Raw genomic sequence first — 17,047 nt, 5'->3', positions numbered from 1 at the left:
GTCTAGTAATTTCTAATTTCTCTGAATTTTCCTGTAAAAGGTTCCTTGATGTCCTCCTTTTCTTTACTCATTTTTATTGCAAACAGAGACAAACTGGTATTTAAAATCTTGGTATTTTGTGTAAGTGTGATGTAGTTTATTTTGTCATCATGGAAACATAGCTTCCAAAAACAATTTATATTTTTGCTTTGGTCTTGAATATTATTGATAGTTCTTTTACTCACAGACTGGGCTGTTTTACAGTCTGCTATTATTTTTATCCAGATTTTTCCAGGAAGCTGGCAACAGTGTATGCTGAAAAGCAGTTCTTCAGAATCTCTTTCACTGAAATTGGTGGTTAATCAGCACTGCCTGTAATTTCTGACTGTTTCACTTACACAGCAATAGAATTCAATATGAATTGCAAATAAAAGGAATCTCTACAGTAAGCAGTTATTCAGCATACAGAGTTGAACTAACTTTGCTGTTTTATAATGTTTTCCTGTGTTGCAGCATAATGGCAGAAACATCAGTACCAAAACAGGTGCTTTTGAAGACAGGATTTAAGTACTTCAGTATTAGTGTAAAGCTTGTAAAGCCACTAAGACCGGACTCTGTCACAGGTGAAGTCTAAGGTCTGAGTGGCTTCAAAATATGTTTGTACTTTGTCTATACATGTTCCTCCCATAGACCTGCATGGCTTAAAGCATAAGAAAGAAAAACCTCTAAAACTTACTCATTTCAAGTGTCCAAAGGGCTATTTCTATTGCCAAGTACAACCAGAGCACACATAAGCTATTTATGCCAGGAGCTAGGGCATGGCTAGAGGCCCCTATTGTTCTTGCTCTGCAATCTAGAGAATTTCTCTTGGCTGATTATATTTTCAARGGAATAATTCCACTTATTAGCCCTCTGTACATCACAGAATTGAAAGTATCTTACTTAATTCATGGCACTGCAACAAAGTCTCTGCTGCACACAATTTAACTATGCAAAAACAACCTGTATATGTCTAGAGTGCAATATTTTGTATTATACCAAGTTACAATTTACCAAAAGCCATAGAGAACAATTATCTGATTAAAGCCTTGATGTTAAAAAATACACATTATTTGCTATGTGCCGAAATAAATTAAGAAGCTAGTCATAGATTTTTGTTCTAAGAAACTCCTAGGTGATTACTTGGTTTTATTTTCTTAATTGTCCAAAAAAGTCTAGCTGGCTTAAATATGTCTGTTTTGCTTTAACCTGGCATATTTTCTTAGAGTATTTTCAGAATGTCTTTTCAGTTCTTCAATGTGTGAATTTAAATGTTCTTCAAATTCTTTGGTGTGCTTCTCTTCCTCTTGAAGGAACTTTTCTGTTGTTGCAAGGAGGGACGTCTCAGGAAGAGACTGATTAATGCATAGAGAGATGTGGTTAGTAAAGAACAGCAAGTACAGCAGTGCTTGCATTATCAATTTTTAAACTTTAAAAGCAGCTTAACATATATCARCTAATAAGCCTCCATTTTATATCTCATGATGCATGCGTTTACATGAGTAAACATGAGTTTAAGCATATATTTTTAGAGGTGTTCAAGTGCTTGAATGACTTCATGTTCACAGTACCTTTGATACTAAGGGCTTTAGCACGTAGATTTGCCTTTAAGCATTTCAATGCCCTGTTAGACAGCCTCAGACTGCTTCAGAACCACTAAAACCCTCACCTAGATAAAGGTCATGCTATAATTTAGGCCAGAACAGAGGACAAAAATCTGTTTTTTCAAATTACAGAATATATGTAATTAGTGTTAGGTACTGCTAATYGCCTCCTGTAATTCTATGCCTCTGCCTTTGTTCCATCTCATGAGATGCTTTTTGAGGAAAGGAAGAAAACCTATGCTCATTTCAGTATTGTCACCTTAAAGCCCTGATATTCTGGAAAACGTACTAAATTTTAGTCATTATGAATAGTTCACTGAAAAATTCCCTTTCATTTAATGAGTAGACTGAGATAGAAGCCATAGCAAAATCAGTTTTAAAATGGTTGTGATATGAGTTAGAGTTCTATTTGCTAATATTAAGATCCATTCACTGGATTATCTTTATCAAAAGAAATATGAAATATTTTTTCTTTGCCTGAAGATATTCATACTTGTTTAAATAAATCCAATGTTTATTTACATAGATAAATATTATTTTATGACATGAATTTTTAACAATGGACTGTGAGAAAAAACTCAGTACAAGAGCTACAACACTTAGTAAGAGAAAGATCATTTTTTCTTTGTATGACCATATACTGAGAAGATTATTAACATTTATTATCTTAATTAAACCATATGTTAAAATAATTTCAATTTAATTGATAGAGCTATCAGTCTAAAATCTCTGGTTTTGCTTTTCCTACAATATAAAAGGAGCAGAATATGAAATAGAAAAGCCCTCAAATGTTTTAATTATTTAAATAGTTTGTGGAAAAGGACTATTTTACTACACCTGTGAATTTTTATTCTCCTTTTCAAAGTACAAGTGAGCAATAGCCAGAAATAAATTCTGGATATAATACTGTCCTCCTAGAGTGAGACAGACTTTCTGACATATTGGGTTAAAATGAAATAAACGGATAAAGTAGAACTTTCCTTTTCTTAGAACCTCCTCCTTAGTGTTTTAATAGGATGAGAAAGAAAAAATGCCTTTATTTTCTGTGTACGAAAAAGAAGCATGAGGTATTGGGTCACCCTGTGGTACTACACTCTCCTATAATCCCCGCATTAGCCAGGGAATGTTAATCTTCCCATGTTTGACAAACTCTTGGGAGAAATCACCTGCCTTATGTTTTACTTCATAAACATGTGCATGATTTCCCACTCATAAATCATTGTTGTTTTCATAAGAAGAGTTGTTCCTGAGATTTTTGTGAACATTTCTTCATGGGCTATAGTCACATAAATACTTTCTTGTGACATTTGGATTCAAAAGTACAGTCAGCAGTACTATTTTGCACTATGAAGAAGGCCTTTGTATTATGAAGAAGCCATTGGACATGAAGGCTGGACTCCCTTAAAGAATCACCATATGTTTCACTTACTAAATACCAGCTCCAAAATCACTGAGTCAATACTGAGAAAAAAAAATACAGTGAGAGCATAAGAAGTCAGGCAATTATGAATCTCAAATGTGGATTTCATAGGTGTCATCTCCTATAGAAAAAAAAAAAGTCATACTGCCAGCAGAGAGACAAGATTGCTAARTCCTCAGAAATGTTATATCATTACGAGAGATACACAGAGATTCATTATAACAATGTTTACAATTGCCGAGTTGTCTTTAGAAACATACATGATCAARCCATCTTGCAAAAACAGTAGAGTCCTTTACTTCAATTGTACTTTGATGTGTTTTTCTTGAAATACCCTAAAGAGCCATTTCTAAATTTTCTCACAGATGAGAGAAGAATATAGATCACAGATTAAGTAGATCATGGTTTCTTTTGGTTTCCTACCTGAGGGTCAGACATCACTGACTATCATTTTAGATAGGGTCCTAATTCACCGTTTTTATGCACTTTGAAAGAAAGTTGAATCTAAACAGATCTAAAAGGCAAAACYTATCAGGATCTAAGCTTTGTTTTCTAAACCTCTGCCCTACTCTATCATTGTGTTCTGTATTCTTCAAATATATCAGTAGCAAAAGGAAGATGAGGGAAAACATGGGCCCGCTCCTGAATGGGGCRGGGGCCCTGRTGACAAGGGATACAGAGAAGGCAGAACTACTGAATGCCKYCTTTGCTTCRRTCTTCACTGCTAAGGGCWGCCCTCAGGAATCCCWKASCCTGGAGACAAAAAAGAAAGTCTGGAGAAAAGAAGGCTTTCCTTTGGTTGATTAGAGATCTTCTGGGCAAGCTTGACATCCACAAATCCATGGGCCCAGACGGGATGCATCCACRGGTACTGAGGGAGCTGGCRGATGTTGTTGCCAGGCTGCTCTCCAKCATCTTTRAARRGTCMTGGAGAACTGGAGAGGTGCCTGAKGATTAGAAGGAAGCCAGTGTCACTCCAATCTTCAAAAACCACAAGCAGGACCCAGGCAACTCTAGGCCTGTCAGCCTCACCTCCATCCCTGGAAAGGTGATGGAACAGCTCATTCTGGATGGCACCTCTAGCTTGACTTCAGCAAGAATTTTGACAGTGTCTTCCATGACATACAGGTAAGCTCAGGAAGTGTGGGTTAGATGAGTAGACAGTGAGGTGGACTGAGAACTGGCTGAAAGACACAGCTCAGAGGGTCATCAGCAGCAGTGCAGAGTCTAGTTGGAGGCCTGTGGCTAGTGGAGTTCCCCAGGGCTCAGTACTGGGTCCAGTCTTGTTCAACTTTTTCATCAATGACCTGGATGATGGGACTGAGTGCCTTCTCAGCAAGTTTGCTGATGATCCCAAGCTGGGAGGAGTGGCTGACACACCAAAGGGCTGTGCTGCCATTCAGAGAGACCTGGACAGGCTGGAGAGTTGGGCGGAGAGGAACCTCCTGAGGTTCAACAAGGGCAAGTGCAGAGTCCTGCATTTAGGAAGAAATAACCCCATGCACCAGTATAGGCTGGGGGTGACCTTGTGGAGAGCAGCTGTGCAGAGAAGGAGCTGGGAGTGTTGGTGGATGACAGATTGATCATGAGCCAGCAATGTGCTCTTGTGGCCAAGAAAGGCAATGGTATCCTGGGGTGCATTAGAAAGATTGTTGCCAGCAGATCAAGGGCGATGATCCTCTCACTCTACTCTGCCCTGGTGAGGCACATCTGGAGGACTCAGTCCAGTTCCGGGCTCCCCAGGACAAGACACACATGGAGCTACTGGAGAGAGTCCAGTGTAGGGCTATGAAGATGATTGGAGAGCTGGAGCATCTCCCTTCTGAGGAATGGCTGTGAGGGCTGGGCCTCTTCAGCCTGGGGAAGAGAAGACTGAGAGGGGATCTTATCAATATCTACAAATACCTTAAGGGAGGATGTCAAGGGGATGGGGACAAACTCTTTTCAGTTGCCCCATGTCACAGGACAAGAAGCAATGGGCAGAAACTGAAGCACAGGAAGTTCTGCCTGAATGTGAGGGGGAATTTCTTCCCTGTGAGAGTGATGGAGCCCTGGCACAGGCTGCCCAGAGAGGTGGTGGAGTCTCCTTCTCTGGAGATATTCAAAATCCACCTGGACAGAACCCTGTCTAAGATGCTCTAGGTGACCCTGCTTGAGCAGGGTGGTTGGACTAGATGATCTCCAGAGGCTCTTTCTAACCTGAACCATTTTGTGATTCTGTGATTATCTTTACTTTCAGTGCCTGAGAAATAAGAACCATAAAGATACTGCTTTAATCCATTTCTCAGATAATGCTCATAGTCACTTATTTTGAAATTCTTTTCCTCAGCTAGCACTTATGTCTTTCATTTTTTAACTGGATCTAGGCAGAAATGTCCAGAATCAGTAAGCTCTCAACTTAACCTTTTGTACAGTTAGGCAATACTGATTCCGCTTTTTCAGTCTTACTGTGTCATATAAGCCTGTCTTTCCTTGGTGCAGGTCAGTGATGAGAATGAATTTTTTGCCTCATCAGCTGCTGGAAATGAAGAAGGGCACCTGATGCAGATGCAGCAGATTCATGTGTGAAATATGTGCTACTTTTGAGGTCTTCTCCTCAAACAAGAACTGCCCAAAGTATTTTTGAATTAATTCCTGGATTGCTGCGGAGAAGCACCCCAGGAAGTTGAATCTACTCTCTCTTGCACTTAAATTGTCTAGACTGAATATCCTTCTGGTTCCATGAATAGTCCCAACATTTGAAGTGGTACCTTCAGCAAGGCAGCTAGACAGCATTAACATTCAGGACATTCTAACATTTAATGGCTGAATCACACTACAGTTACAGGCTAAAGTCTTCTCATGCTGAGTTTCTCCTGTTTTCCAGGAAAATTCTTGTAACATCAAGGATAGAAATTGGTCTAGCTAATTTTAGTCTTAATGTAAGTAAATTTGGGGGCTTTTTGGGTGGTTTCCTCTAAATCTACACTACAGCAGGTGCACCCTACATCTTAAGCAGCAGGTATACATGTCTGTCTTCTCAGAAAAATGTGCTTCAAATATGAACACCTCAGCTGAGGTGCCTAGGAAAGTGTCAGGCCAGAGAGGAAGACATGTAGAGGGCCTGAGTACCTAAGCAGTTAGTAATACTTAAGAGGAAGAAGCATGAACCACACAGCATGTCCAGTTCTGGGCTCCCCAGGAAAAGACACACATGGAGCTCCTGGAGAGAGTCCAGCGTAGGGCTACGAAGATGACTGGAGGGCTGGAGCATCTGCCCTATGAGGAACAGCTGTGAGAGCTGGGCCTGTTCAGCCTGGGGAACAGAAGACTGAGGGGGGATCTTATCAATGTGTGTAAGTACCTGAAGGGAGGGTGTCAAGGGGATGGGGCCGGACTCTTTTCAGTTGTCCCGTGTGACAGGACAAGAAGCAATGGGCAGAAACTGAAGCACAGGAAGTTCCGCCTGAATGTGAGGGGGAATTTCTTCACTGTGAGAGTGACAGAGCACTGGACCAGGTTGCCCAGAGAGGTAGTGGAGTCTCCTTCTCTGGAGATCTTCAAGGCCCACCTGAAGGCAACCCTGTCTACCATGCTCTAGGTGACCCTGCTGAGTGGGGGTGGGGGTGGGGGGAGTGGGACTAGATGATCTCCAGAGGTCCCTTCCAATCTTACTGATTCTATGATGAACCACATGGTGCCTCAGAGTAGGATCAAGACTGTCAGAATCATTCCTGATGACGTCCAACAGTAGAATTTCCCACAACTTTTCATTGCAATCTATTTCTTATGTGATTCTCCATCTTTAATGTTAGAAAGTTTCCTAACATCTTATTTAAATCTTCTTTGTTACTGCTTAAGTCTACTACTTCTTGTCTTAGAAAGCAAGAATAGAGGATGTATGCACATTATTTGAAGAGAGGCATGAGAAGGTAATTGTGACTAAAAGTTATAAATCTAGACTGGGAAGCACAATGTTTCARCTCTAACTGAAATTGAAAAAATGTGCAAGCAACTGTTTTCTGAAGTTATTCATTTCCAGAAGAAARCACTCTCCAAACTACTGTTCAGAGAAAGAATATCCACCTATATTTGGGAAACTTAGAAATGAAAGTTTTGGTTTATGGGATTCTCCAATGAATCTCACCTGAGATTTCCAGTTCGCTCTAAAGGTGGGTGTGGCCTTCCCTATACATGTAACCTCTAAGGAGGAATGTAAAGGAACAGAAGTTCCAGTGAAACATTTATTAAAGTAAGTTAGTTTGAAGATCTCTATGGAAAGAAGACTTAAGTCTTTGCCTAAAGCCCTAGAGACTACTTTATCTTCCTCAAATACCTTAACAATGAAATAATTTTGGTAAATGCAGAAGATCACTTTCAATTCCAATGTTTTCAAGTAGCGCTACAAATATTCTTCAGAAAAATGGTCGCTTGTAACATCTTTAGGAGTTTCAAACGTGGGAGATTTCACTCGTGTCTTGAAAAAAGCTGTCAAAGAACTCTGGATTACAATACACTGTATGACTTTTTCCTCCGTCTCTCTCAGAGGCTTTCCATTGGGTCTCAGAACTTCAGAGTAACAGAGTGGTGAATGGGCTCTGAACTAAAGCTGTGGTATCCAAAGTCTGTCTGAGTAATGATTTACTTCTGGTGATCTTCTGGACTTGTACTTGATTCAAGGCCACTGATTTGGATCTAGGCTCAGTGAGAAAAATATTATGTACTTTGCCCACACATCAACTGGGAAGTGTTTTCCTTATAATCTAGTCAACTGTCTAGACATGGACTATATCCTGAGTACCAACTGGGATATGCTTTCCCTGTAGCTTGCAAAATTATTTCAGCCTAGGTAGTTTCCCTGGACTGGCTGGAAATGGAAATTTTGTGACCAGCTGTCTCTGTCTGACACTTCTGAGAGAACAGAGGGGGAGAAGTTGGTGTTTATCAAACTCTCCTGGAAAAGCCCCAACAATTACTTTTGCGATTAACAATTTAAAGAGGAAAATGCCTAAACCATGAGAAACCAAGAGATAGTTATTTAAAATATTTGTGAAGTATATGAATATGAAAATGGTAAGATGAGGTCAAAGACCCAGGACTACGTGGTTTCCTCCCTGTTCTCAGACTGCTGAGACCGTGCTCCTGGGTCACAGTCAGGAAAGAGCTACATTACAATCCCTGCTTCCTAGGGCAGGCCTCATTATGGTGCKGCCAATCTACAGTGAGATTCTGGATTATGAAGACTGTATTCCAGCAGCCATATCTCTGATAGGGAAGGATGGCACATTTCTGAAATGCACAGCAGAGCTGGGGGATAACTACCACAAACTGCTTGAAGATGCTGATGACTGCTGGAATCATGATGTCTCCTCTCTCCTACCTAATGTGACAAATGGGAAGAAAATTGCTGACTGTTTCCTCCTAGTAAAAGTTGAAGTACAATCTTCCCTTACAAGCCTTGGCCACATACCTACAGKTCAGGATCTCTTGGGTACAAATTTTTATGCATCACAGCTGGACAGAGAGGTGGCTACAGTCACTCACTTGTTAGTTCCATTATTTAATGATGGCATGGTTGCATGCTTTGACGTCTGGGAAATAAATGCTAAATTTTCAAGTGAAAAARAAAATTGTGGCAAGTAGGGATGCCTAGGGGAGAATAAAAGACACTAAGGGAGTGGCTAAAGCTCAGGTATAAAGACTGCCAGAGTTAGAGAGTTCTGGAGAGTTTTTCCTAAGAAGTGGCCCTAGGTAAAGAGGAGATTATTCCACTTGCCATGGAGATTGGTAATCTCCATTCTATGAAGAACAGAGAACAAAAGAATGCTGCACTATTATTCTTTCATTTCAAAAAAAAAAAAAAATTATAGCGGTTATCACTTCTGTTTGGTTCTGGATACAATAGAAAATACATCGAAAATATTTGCTGGAATTTCTCAGATTACATCCATTAATCTAATGCTGTAGAAACTTGATTTGTCTAACAGCACATTATATTACTTAACAGTAAGTTTGCAGGTATTATAGAAAGACACTTAAATCAGAATGCCCATATTGAYGGCAATATTGGCAACTAACTAAAATGCAGAAGTTTCCACTACAGTTACATAATGGCAGGTAAATATCACTATCATTATTAATATGGAGGTATGGCCCACTGGCAGATGTTTAATTGTCAGAAAAACTGCATTTATGTTAGGATGATGTATTTCAGTTTTTGCTGGGCTGGCACTGCATAAATAAAGATGACAACAGGGTTTATCTAATTTTTAGCTCCTCCAGGTTTATATTTGATCCACAAATGGATCTTTAAGAATACCTGTGTTATAGGAAAAGAGTTACTTACTGATAATTTGATTTCTTCTGCACTGTAAGCATGGCCCAGTAAAATGCCTGTTCTGCCTTCTTCAGGAAGCAGCCCCTCAGAGCACAAAGGATGTTCCATTGGTGGTGATGGAGATTTATCATCTAGTTCCTGTTCATGACCTCTGTCAAGTTTTTGAGAAGATAAAGTGGTGCTGCTTTTTGAACCAATAATATCACCTTGGCCATATAAAGTAGGACTACAGCTTCTGTGGTGTCTACTGGCTGTGAACACAGCAAACTGTTGAGGTTTCACTTGCCATGCATCTTCATTTCGGAAAGCTCTAAAATAGTAATAAAAATACAAAGTCAAAGTATGAAAACCAGTTAAAACTACAAGCTGTCATAGCAAAGCCACATTTTTTGTTCATTTACGTAATTTTGATTAGTCAGATGTTTGAACTGCTTCAAGTATCAAGTTATTGGCATAACATTGTACCTTATCAAATTGTAGAAATTTAGCAACTTACCACCTGCTAGCTAGTTAGTGTAAATGTTTGGGTGTACATTCACTGTCTGCTTCAGTTATGACATAAATTATRCTTCTTTAAACCCCTTCATTGGAGCTTAAGTTGACTAAACTTGCTGTATAATTGTGGGATGATAAGTGCTGAAACACAAATCCACTTCAGGTATTTCAGGATATCAATATTCCTCAATAGTTGCCAGTCTGTTGCCAAAGGTTATCACCCCTTTAGCTCTTCGGTGGAAGAGGATAGGTAAACACTCTCCAGATATCTCTTGAAAACCTAGTTTATGGTATAAGAGATGGTGGAGTTCAGGATCCTGCAGGAAAGWAGTAAGGCAACAAGCAGGATTGTAACCCTGGACTTCAGGAGAGTGGACTTTGGGCTCTTCAGAGACCTRCTTGGTGGAATCTCATGGGTTAAGGCCCTAGAAGAAAGGGGAGTCCAGGAGAGTTGGCTTGTAGTCAAACATCACTTCCTCCAAGCTCAAGAGCRGTGCATCCCTATGAGTAAAAGTAGTGCAGCAAAGGGGGCAGGAGACCTGCATGGGTGAGCAAGGAGCTCCTGGCCAAATTCAGACAGAAGAAGAAAATACAYAGAATGTGGAAGTGGGGACAGGCTACATGTGAGGATTACACAAATGCAGTCAGAGTAGGTAGAGATGGTGTGAGGAAGGCTAAGGCCCAGCTGGAATCAAGTCTTGCAAGGGATGTTAAGGATGATAGGAAGGGCTTCCTCAAATACATCAGCAGCAAGAGGAGGACTAGGGAAAATGTGGGCCCGTTCCTGAATGGGGTGGGGGCCCTGGTGACAAGGGATACAGAGAAGGCAGAATTACTAAATGCCTTCTGTGCGTCAGTCTTTACTGCTAAGGGCACCCCTCAGGAATCCCAGACGCGAGGGAGAAAGTCCAGAGAAGGGAAGACTCCTTCGGTTGAGGAAGGTAAGATTAGAGATCTTCTGGGCAGGCTAGACATCCACAAATCCATGGGCCCAGACGGGATGCATCCACGGGTACTGAGGGAGCTSGCGGATGTTGTTGCCAGGCTGCTCTCCATYATCTCTGAAAGGTCCTGGAGAACTGKAGAGGTTCCTGAGGACTGGAAGAAAGCCAATGTCACTCCAGTCTTCAAGAAGGGCAAGAAGGAGGACCCAGGCAACTCTAGGCCAGTCAGCCTCACCTCCATCCCTGCAAASGKGATGGAACAGCTCMTTCTGGATGTCATCTCCAGACATATGGAGGARAAGAAGGTGATCAGKAGTAGCCAGCATKGATTCACCAAGGGGAAATYCTGCTTAACCAACCTGATAGCCTTCTATGATGGAATAACTGGCTGGGTAGACGAGGGCAGAGCAATGGACGTTGTGCACCTTGACTTCAGCAAGGCTTTTGACACTGTTTCCCATAACATCCTCCTAGAGAAGCTCAGGAAGTGTGGGTTAGACGAGTGGACAGTGAGGTGGCTTGAGAACTGGCTGAAAGGCAGAGCTCAGAGGGTCGTCAGCAGTAGCGTGGAGTCTAGTTGGAGGCCTGTGACTAGTGTCGTCCCCCAGGGCTCAGTGCTGGGTCCCATCCTGTTCAACTTTTTCATCAACGACCTGGATGATGGGACTGAGTGCCTCCTCAGCAAGTTTGCTGATGATCCCAAGCTGGGARGAGTGGCTGATACACCTGAGGGCTGTGCTGCCATTCAGAGAGACCTGGACAGGCTGGAGAGCTGGGCAGAGAGGAATCTCCTGAGGTTCAAGAAGGGCAAGTGCAGAGTCCTGCACCTAGGGAGAAATAACCGTAGGCACCAGGACAAGCTGGGGGCTGACCTTCTGGAGAGCAGCTCTGCAGAGAAGGACCTGGGAGTGCTGGGGGATGACAGACTGACCATGAGCCAGCAATGTGCCCTTGTGGCCAAGAAGGCCAATGGTCTCCTGGGGTGCATTGGGAAGAGTGTTGCCAGCAGGTGGAGGGAGGTGATCCTGCCCCTCTACTCAGCCCTGGTGAGGCCTCATCTCGAGTACTGTGTCCAGTTCAGGGCTCCCCAGGACAAGACATACATGGAGCTCCTGGAGAGAGTCCAGCGTAGGGCTATGAGGATGATCAGAGTGCTGGAGCACCTGCCCCATGAGGAACGGCTGCGAGAGCTGGGCCTCTTCAGCCTGCAGAAGAGAAGACTGAGGGGGGATCTTATCAATGTGTACAAGTACTGAAGGGAGGGTGTCACGGGGACAGGGACAAACTCTTTTCAGTTGCCCCGTGTAACAGGACAGGAGGCAACGGGCAGAAATTGAAGCACAGGAAGTTCCGCCTGAATGTGAGGGGGAATTTCTTCCCTGTGAGAGTGATGGAGCCCTGGCACAGGTTGCCCAGAGAGGTGGTGGAGTCTCCTTCTCTGCAGATCTTCAGGGCCCGCCTTGAGGCAACCCAGTCTACCACGCTTTAGGTGCCCCTGCTGAGCAGGGGGGTTGGACTAGATGATCTCCAGAGGTCCSTTCCAATCTTACTGATTCTATGATTCTATGATGATTCTATGATAATAGAGACTATAGAGAACTTAACCACACAAATAAAAGGAAATGAAATATGAAACTATAATTGAGGTAAAACCCCAAAACTATTATTAGTGGTCTAGATAATTAGTAAATTTTGATCTAATTATCTCTTAAGCAAATATGCTCAAAAAGTTAGAATTTAAAATAGATGTTTAAATTAAATTTAAAAWACAGTAGAAGAGACTTTGATTGTATACCTTTGCTACCAATAGTAATTTTGCCATTGATTTAATGAGAACACAATTKAGATTAATATAAAAAATGAAAAAATATTTAAAATACAATTTTTAACTGTATAAGAACACGTTTTGATAACAACAATTGAAACTTTCAATGCTACAAAATAATTTTGAAGTATTTTATAATTTTATTCCATAACTTTGCATCCTGCTTACAGCAATTAGAATGGATGTGAAAGCATGTATTTGAWTTCATTTGTAGCTCTGTCAAGTAAAAACTATTATGGTTAACTGSAATGTAAAGAAAGCAAGCTGTTTGCTTCCCGTTCAAAATCTCTTCTTCTCCTGACAGTTAACTCAACCATTCTGAAGCCACACTGATAAAGAGCAGAGAATTTTGAGACGAGCTTGTCCAGATGTTTACTGAATTAGAMTAATTTCCAAATGCATCTTTACTTGTATTATATACTAAAACATGCAAAACAAGAAAATTCAGTTGTTTCAGATGTTGTTACATTTCTGTTAGAAATGAATACTTCTGGCTGTAGTAACATTTCCCATTGTACTGAAGTCTGATCGAAGGGGAAAAAAAGGAGATTTTGTGTCTTGGGAGGTACGTACTATAGTTAACCCAACAGCTGTTTTAAACCTACCCCACACCCTATCATTTGAAAAGATCCTAAGGCACTTTACTAACATGAAATGCAGATACAAAAGCTTTTAAAGACCAAGTTCTCTACCACTAAAATAYAGTTATTACGAGTCTTCAGGAGTATGCATTGCTGCTCAGTTCCAGGGAAACTAGTTTTAAAAAAATTACCAAGTACAGAGAAAAGGGCAAGGCTTTCTAGAGAAAGATCACACCATCATTTTCTAACCTTAGTTTAAATACTTGGTCGTGGGGAGGGTAGCTATGCAGTCTTAATGGATACTGCTTATACAACAGCTCACTGGCCCTAAAATTTGAGACTGAGTGAGTACTTCATAAATGTATGGTGCAGAATACCTCAGAGAAGTGATGAAGAATATATTCTTTGATTATAAAGAAGTGATTAAAATAGTCTKAATGCTCTAAGAAAGGAAATTATGAGCATGATGCTACACTATTATTATTACTATTACTTTCATTCTAAGATAAAAGTATGTGAGGATATTTACTAATCCTTCTAGTTTTTAAAATCATCTAATATGTTCACCTTTTCTTGGGAAGAATTTTCTCCTTCCCTTCTTGCTCTTCATTAAATAAATATACTCTGCTCTTTTGGGCAGAGAAGAAAATCCTTTTTCTCCTTTCTATTTTAAAATCCATTCTATCTATTGTTTGGATGAAAGGCATCGTGAAAAAACTGCCACAACTGAAGATAAATGGCATGAATAATAAAATCACATTTTTTTTTCATCTTATGTTCTGACCTTTTTGGAAGTAATTTTCTCTGTAAACCCACAGCAAAATGCTATGTGTTCTGTGTGGGTTTTTTTAATTCCAAAACTGGTTCTCTATATTTAATAACAGTTATTACTGTTGTGCTATAGCTGACTTCACTAAGATTAGCGTTTTCAAACTTGGATGCCTACAGTTATCATAGCTTTTAGATGGTAAAAGTAGCATACACACATATGCACACACACATGCTCACATACCACTAGAAAAAAAAGTGGCCTGATTTTTTAAAAATGTTCCACTTCCTACTATAATCCATTGGACTGCTGCTGCTGCTTGCTATCTTGGAAGAACATGTCACCTATGCTGAGGTGCTTCARTATGGATTTTTCTATGCCTTCACTTTAAACAGATTTCACAGTTGGGGTTTAAATTTCCACCAGTTCAGTGCAAACTAATATCTAAAAGCAGACTTCTAGTTTGAACACAAATATGAAAGTAGGCAAATGTCTGCATTTTCTTTTTTTTATCTGATCACTTGTTAACACTGGCAATGCAAATTCTCTGCAACTGTAGCTGCATAACTTATCATTTCATTGTGTTACCTTTATAGAGTATTTAACATACACATATACTTYACAAAGATTATATCACTGTTGACAGAAAACAACATGGAACAAGAAGAGCTATATCCTTGCAAAAGGAATTTACATAGACAGGATACATTTTCCCCAACCCTTACACATGCACACATGTAGAATTAGCCTGATCCCTCTGAAATCAATGACTTCAGTGGCGCAAAACAAATTCCCTACATAGCTTGTGCTGGTTAACAAGCCTGTTCTTGAGAAAGAAAACAAAAGAACTTTAATGACCAGATCATGCTCAGAATGAGCATTTTTGCTTTTGCCTTGTAACTGCTAACTTGATATAAAAAAAGAAAATGGTTAAAAAGTATTTTCCTGAAGAGAATGTTTTTGCTGCTTACAGTTTATCTCYTGCAGTAATGGTCAACATGCCTGAGGGTGTGCGACCTCCAAACGGTAGTAAAAACCTCCTTAAAACAGATACCCCACTGTAAACACAGATCCATCTGATCTCAGAGAGCTCCATTACACCCCTAAAGGACAGCAGCTAATTTGAGTAGCTGAAAAAAGTGCATTTTTGGCCACCTAACATATGGGACACACATGGGCCAATGTGGCTAAGGAACTTACCCAGGACTCTCTCTCTCATCTTAGCTCTATAAGCCCTACAATTTGAAAAGGGGAGTCAGTTTGCTAGAAGCTCCCCTCATATTCTAAAAGTAATGAAAATATCCTTTCAGAGCAGGAAGCTGGAAAGCTCATGGAAATGCGCAGCGTAGCTTTATTTCTTTTATAGCTATTGAAGTCTGAAAGAACCGAGTTTATCTAGCCTTCCCATTGTAATGACATTCATATACAATGCCAGAAGCAGATCTCTGCTCATCTTAGCTTATTAAAAAATAACTTGTGTTCTATATGGATGACACTCTCATCTTTAAATTTCAGGGAGGAGGCACAGAAAGGAAGTAAGAGGATATGGATAGGAAGGAACTATAGAATAATTAACAGCTAATTAGTTCTTTTCGCTTTTCCAATACCCAGCAATTAGCTAAGATTTCCTTCACAGAATATTTTGTTCTGAAATTATTCCTCATATAACACAGATGAATCCAAGTTTCCTATGGAGACAGGGCTCAATTTGCTGATTGATGCATTTTTCATAAATGTAATCATACCATCAGAAACTGTACAGGAAGAATTGCACACTCAGATAACAGTATAATACCTACAAGTACATACATAAATTGAGAACATCTCTCCTGGTATAGTAAAAAGATTCCATAACAGCACAGAAGAAGGAAAGAAGAATTATTGTATAGTAAAGAGATTTCTTTTAAGTGTGTTGCCTCTGTAATATTCTGCTCTAAGAGGAAATCCATCCTGTGTATCAAAATTGGAAATACTTTTGCTAACAGCATCCACTTGATCTGCATATTTACCCTCGCTGTTGTCACAGCCTTGGAGGATGTAGTGAGTCTACGGATTTTTAACTTACTATCTAGGTCCAGGACTGCCCATTGCTCTTGGAAGCACTGTAATTACAAGTACCATAGTCATTATATTTCCATCTCTAAACAGAATATTACCAAGCTTATTTTGAATTAAAATTTTACTATATGCCTCAGATACAGACATAACTGGATCTAAGACATCTAGTCTGATTTGGGGTTAGGAGGACCAACCCAATTCTTCAGGCATCTGACAAGCATGAAGAGAATTCTACTATGTATGAATCTTTCTGGTAAACCTTTAATAACAGGACTTCAATGATCTACACATCATAATTTGTCCTTAGATGTGGATTTCGCTGGAGCAAGAACATGTCTTTGTTCTGATACTCCATGAGCCAAATTTTTACATTTGCCTGAGCCATATGGAATTCTAATCCAAGACGGTGATGCTAAGGTGTTTCACATGACAAATAATATCATGGAGCTCTTTGAGTGCTAGTTGCAATTCCATCTATTCCACAGCTGTGCAAAACAAAATGCACTGTTCATCTGCCCCAATGTGTTAATAGTGGCTATATTTTATTTAAATAGTCATGTGTGTACATTGTTGGTAAATCATTTTGTGATAAAAAAAGGTCTGAAGTAGCCTGTATCTGAAAATACTCAGAGCACGGTTTTCTCAGTTATTTTAATTTTTGGGAAGGAGGTGTAATAATGTAGAATTACGTATTTTTGTTAGTGTTACCTTATTTTCTTTACACGAGGTCATGGAACAAAAAAATGGATAGTCGTTCATTTCTACTTGTCCATCTATCTAAATAACACTATCATTTTCCTTCATAGCTGAACATTATCATGTGAAAAGCTAGTACCAGAAGCATAAAAAGTGTTCTTGGCTAGCCTCTCACTTTGACTACAGGATGATTTAAGATTGATAAACCACAGATTTCTATTGTGGAAAACCATTTCTCTTTGTGTGTCATAAAAGAAGATATAAGTGCAAATAAAACATTATAGTTTTGTGCATTCTTCAGTAAAGTTCATATAAGTAGCC

The 17,047-nt window shown here is 40.0% G+C and overlaps 1 protein-coding gene across 2 annotated transcripts in view; it reads right to left on the bottom strand.

Moving 5' to 3' along the window:
- Positions 1-1,202: 1,202 nt before the first annotated feature.
- DEUP1 (deuterosome assembly protein 1) overlaps positions 1,203-17,047 on the bottom strand; it is a 43,151-nt gene continuing 27,306 nt past the window's right edge. For both annotated transcript variants that reach the window (XM_085310271.1, XM_085310270.1), the window contains exons 12-13: positions 9,368-9,668; positions 1,203-1,373 (exon numbers count right to left, since the gene is read on the bottom strand). In XM_085310271.1, the coding sequence (XP_085166397.1) occupies positions 1,203-1,373; positions 9,368-9,668 (472 nt within the window). The remainder of the gene's footprint in view (positions 1,374-9,367; positions 9,669-17,047) is intronic.

The sequence above is a fragment of the Rhea americana genome, unplaced genomic scaffold (genome assembly GCF_003343005.1).
Source record: "Rhea americana isolate MKP2758 unplaced genomic scaffold, rheAme1 scaffold_314, whole genome shotgun sequence".
NCBI classification, from domain to species: Eukaryota; Metazoa; Chordata; class Aves; order Rheiformes; family Rheidae; genus Rhea; species Rhea americana.
This window is presented reverse-complemented; position numbering and strand designations above follow the sequence as displayed.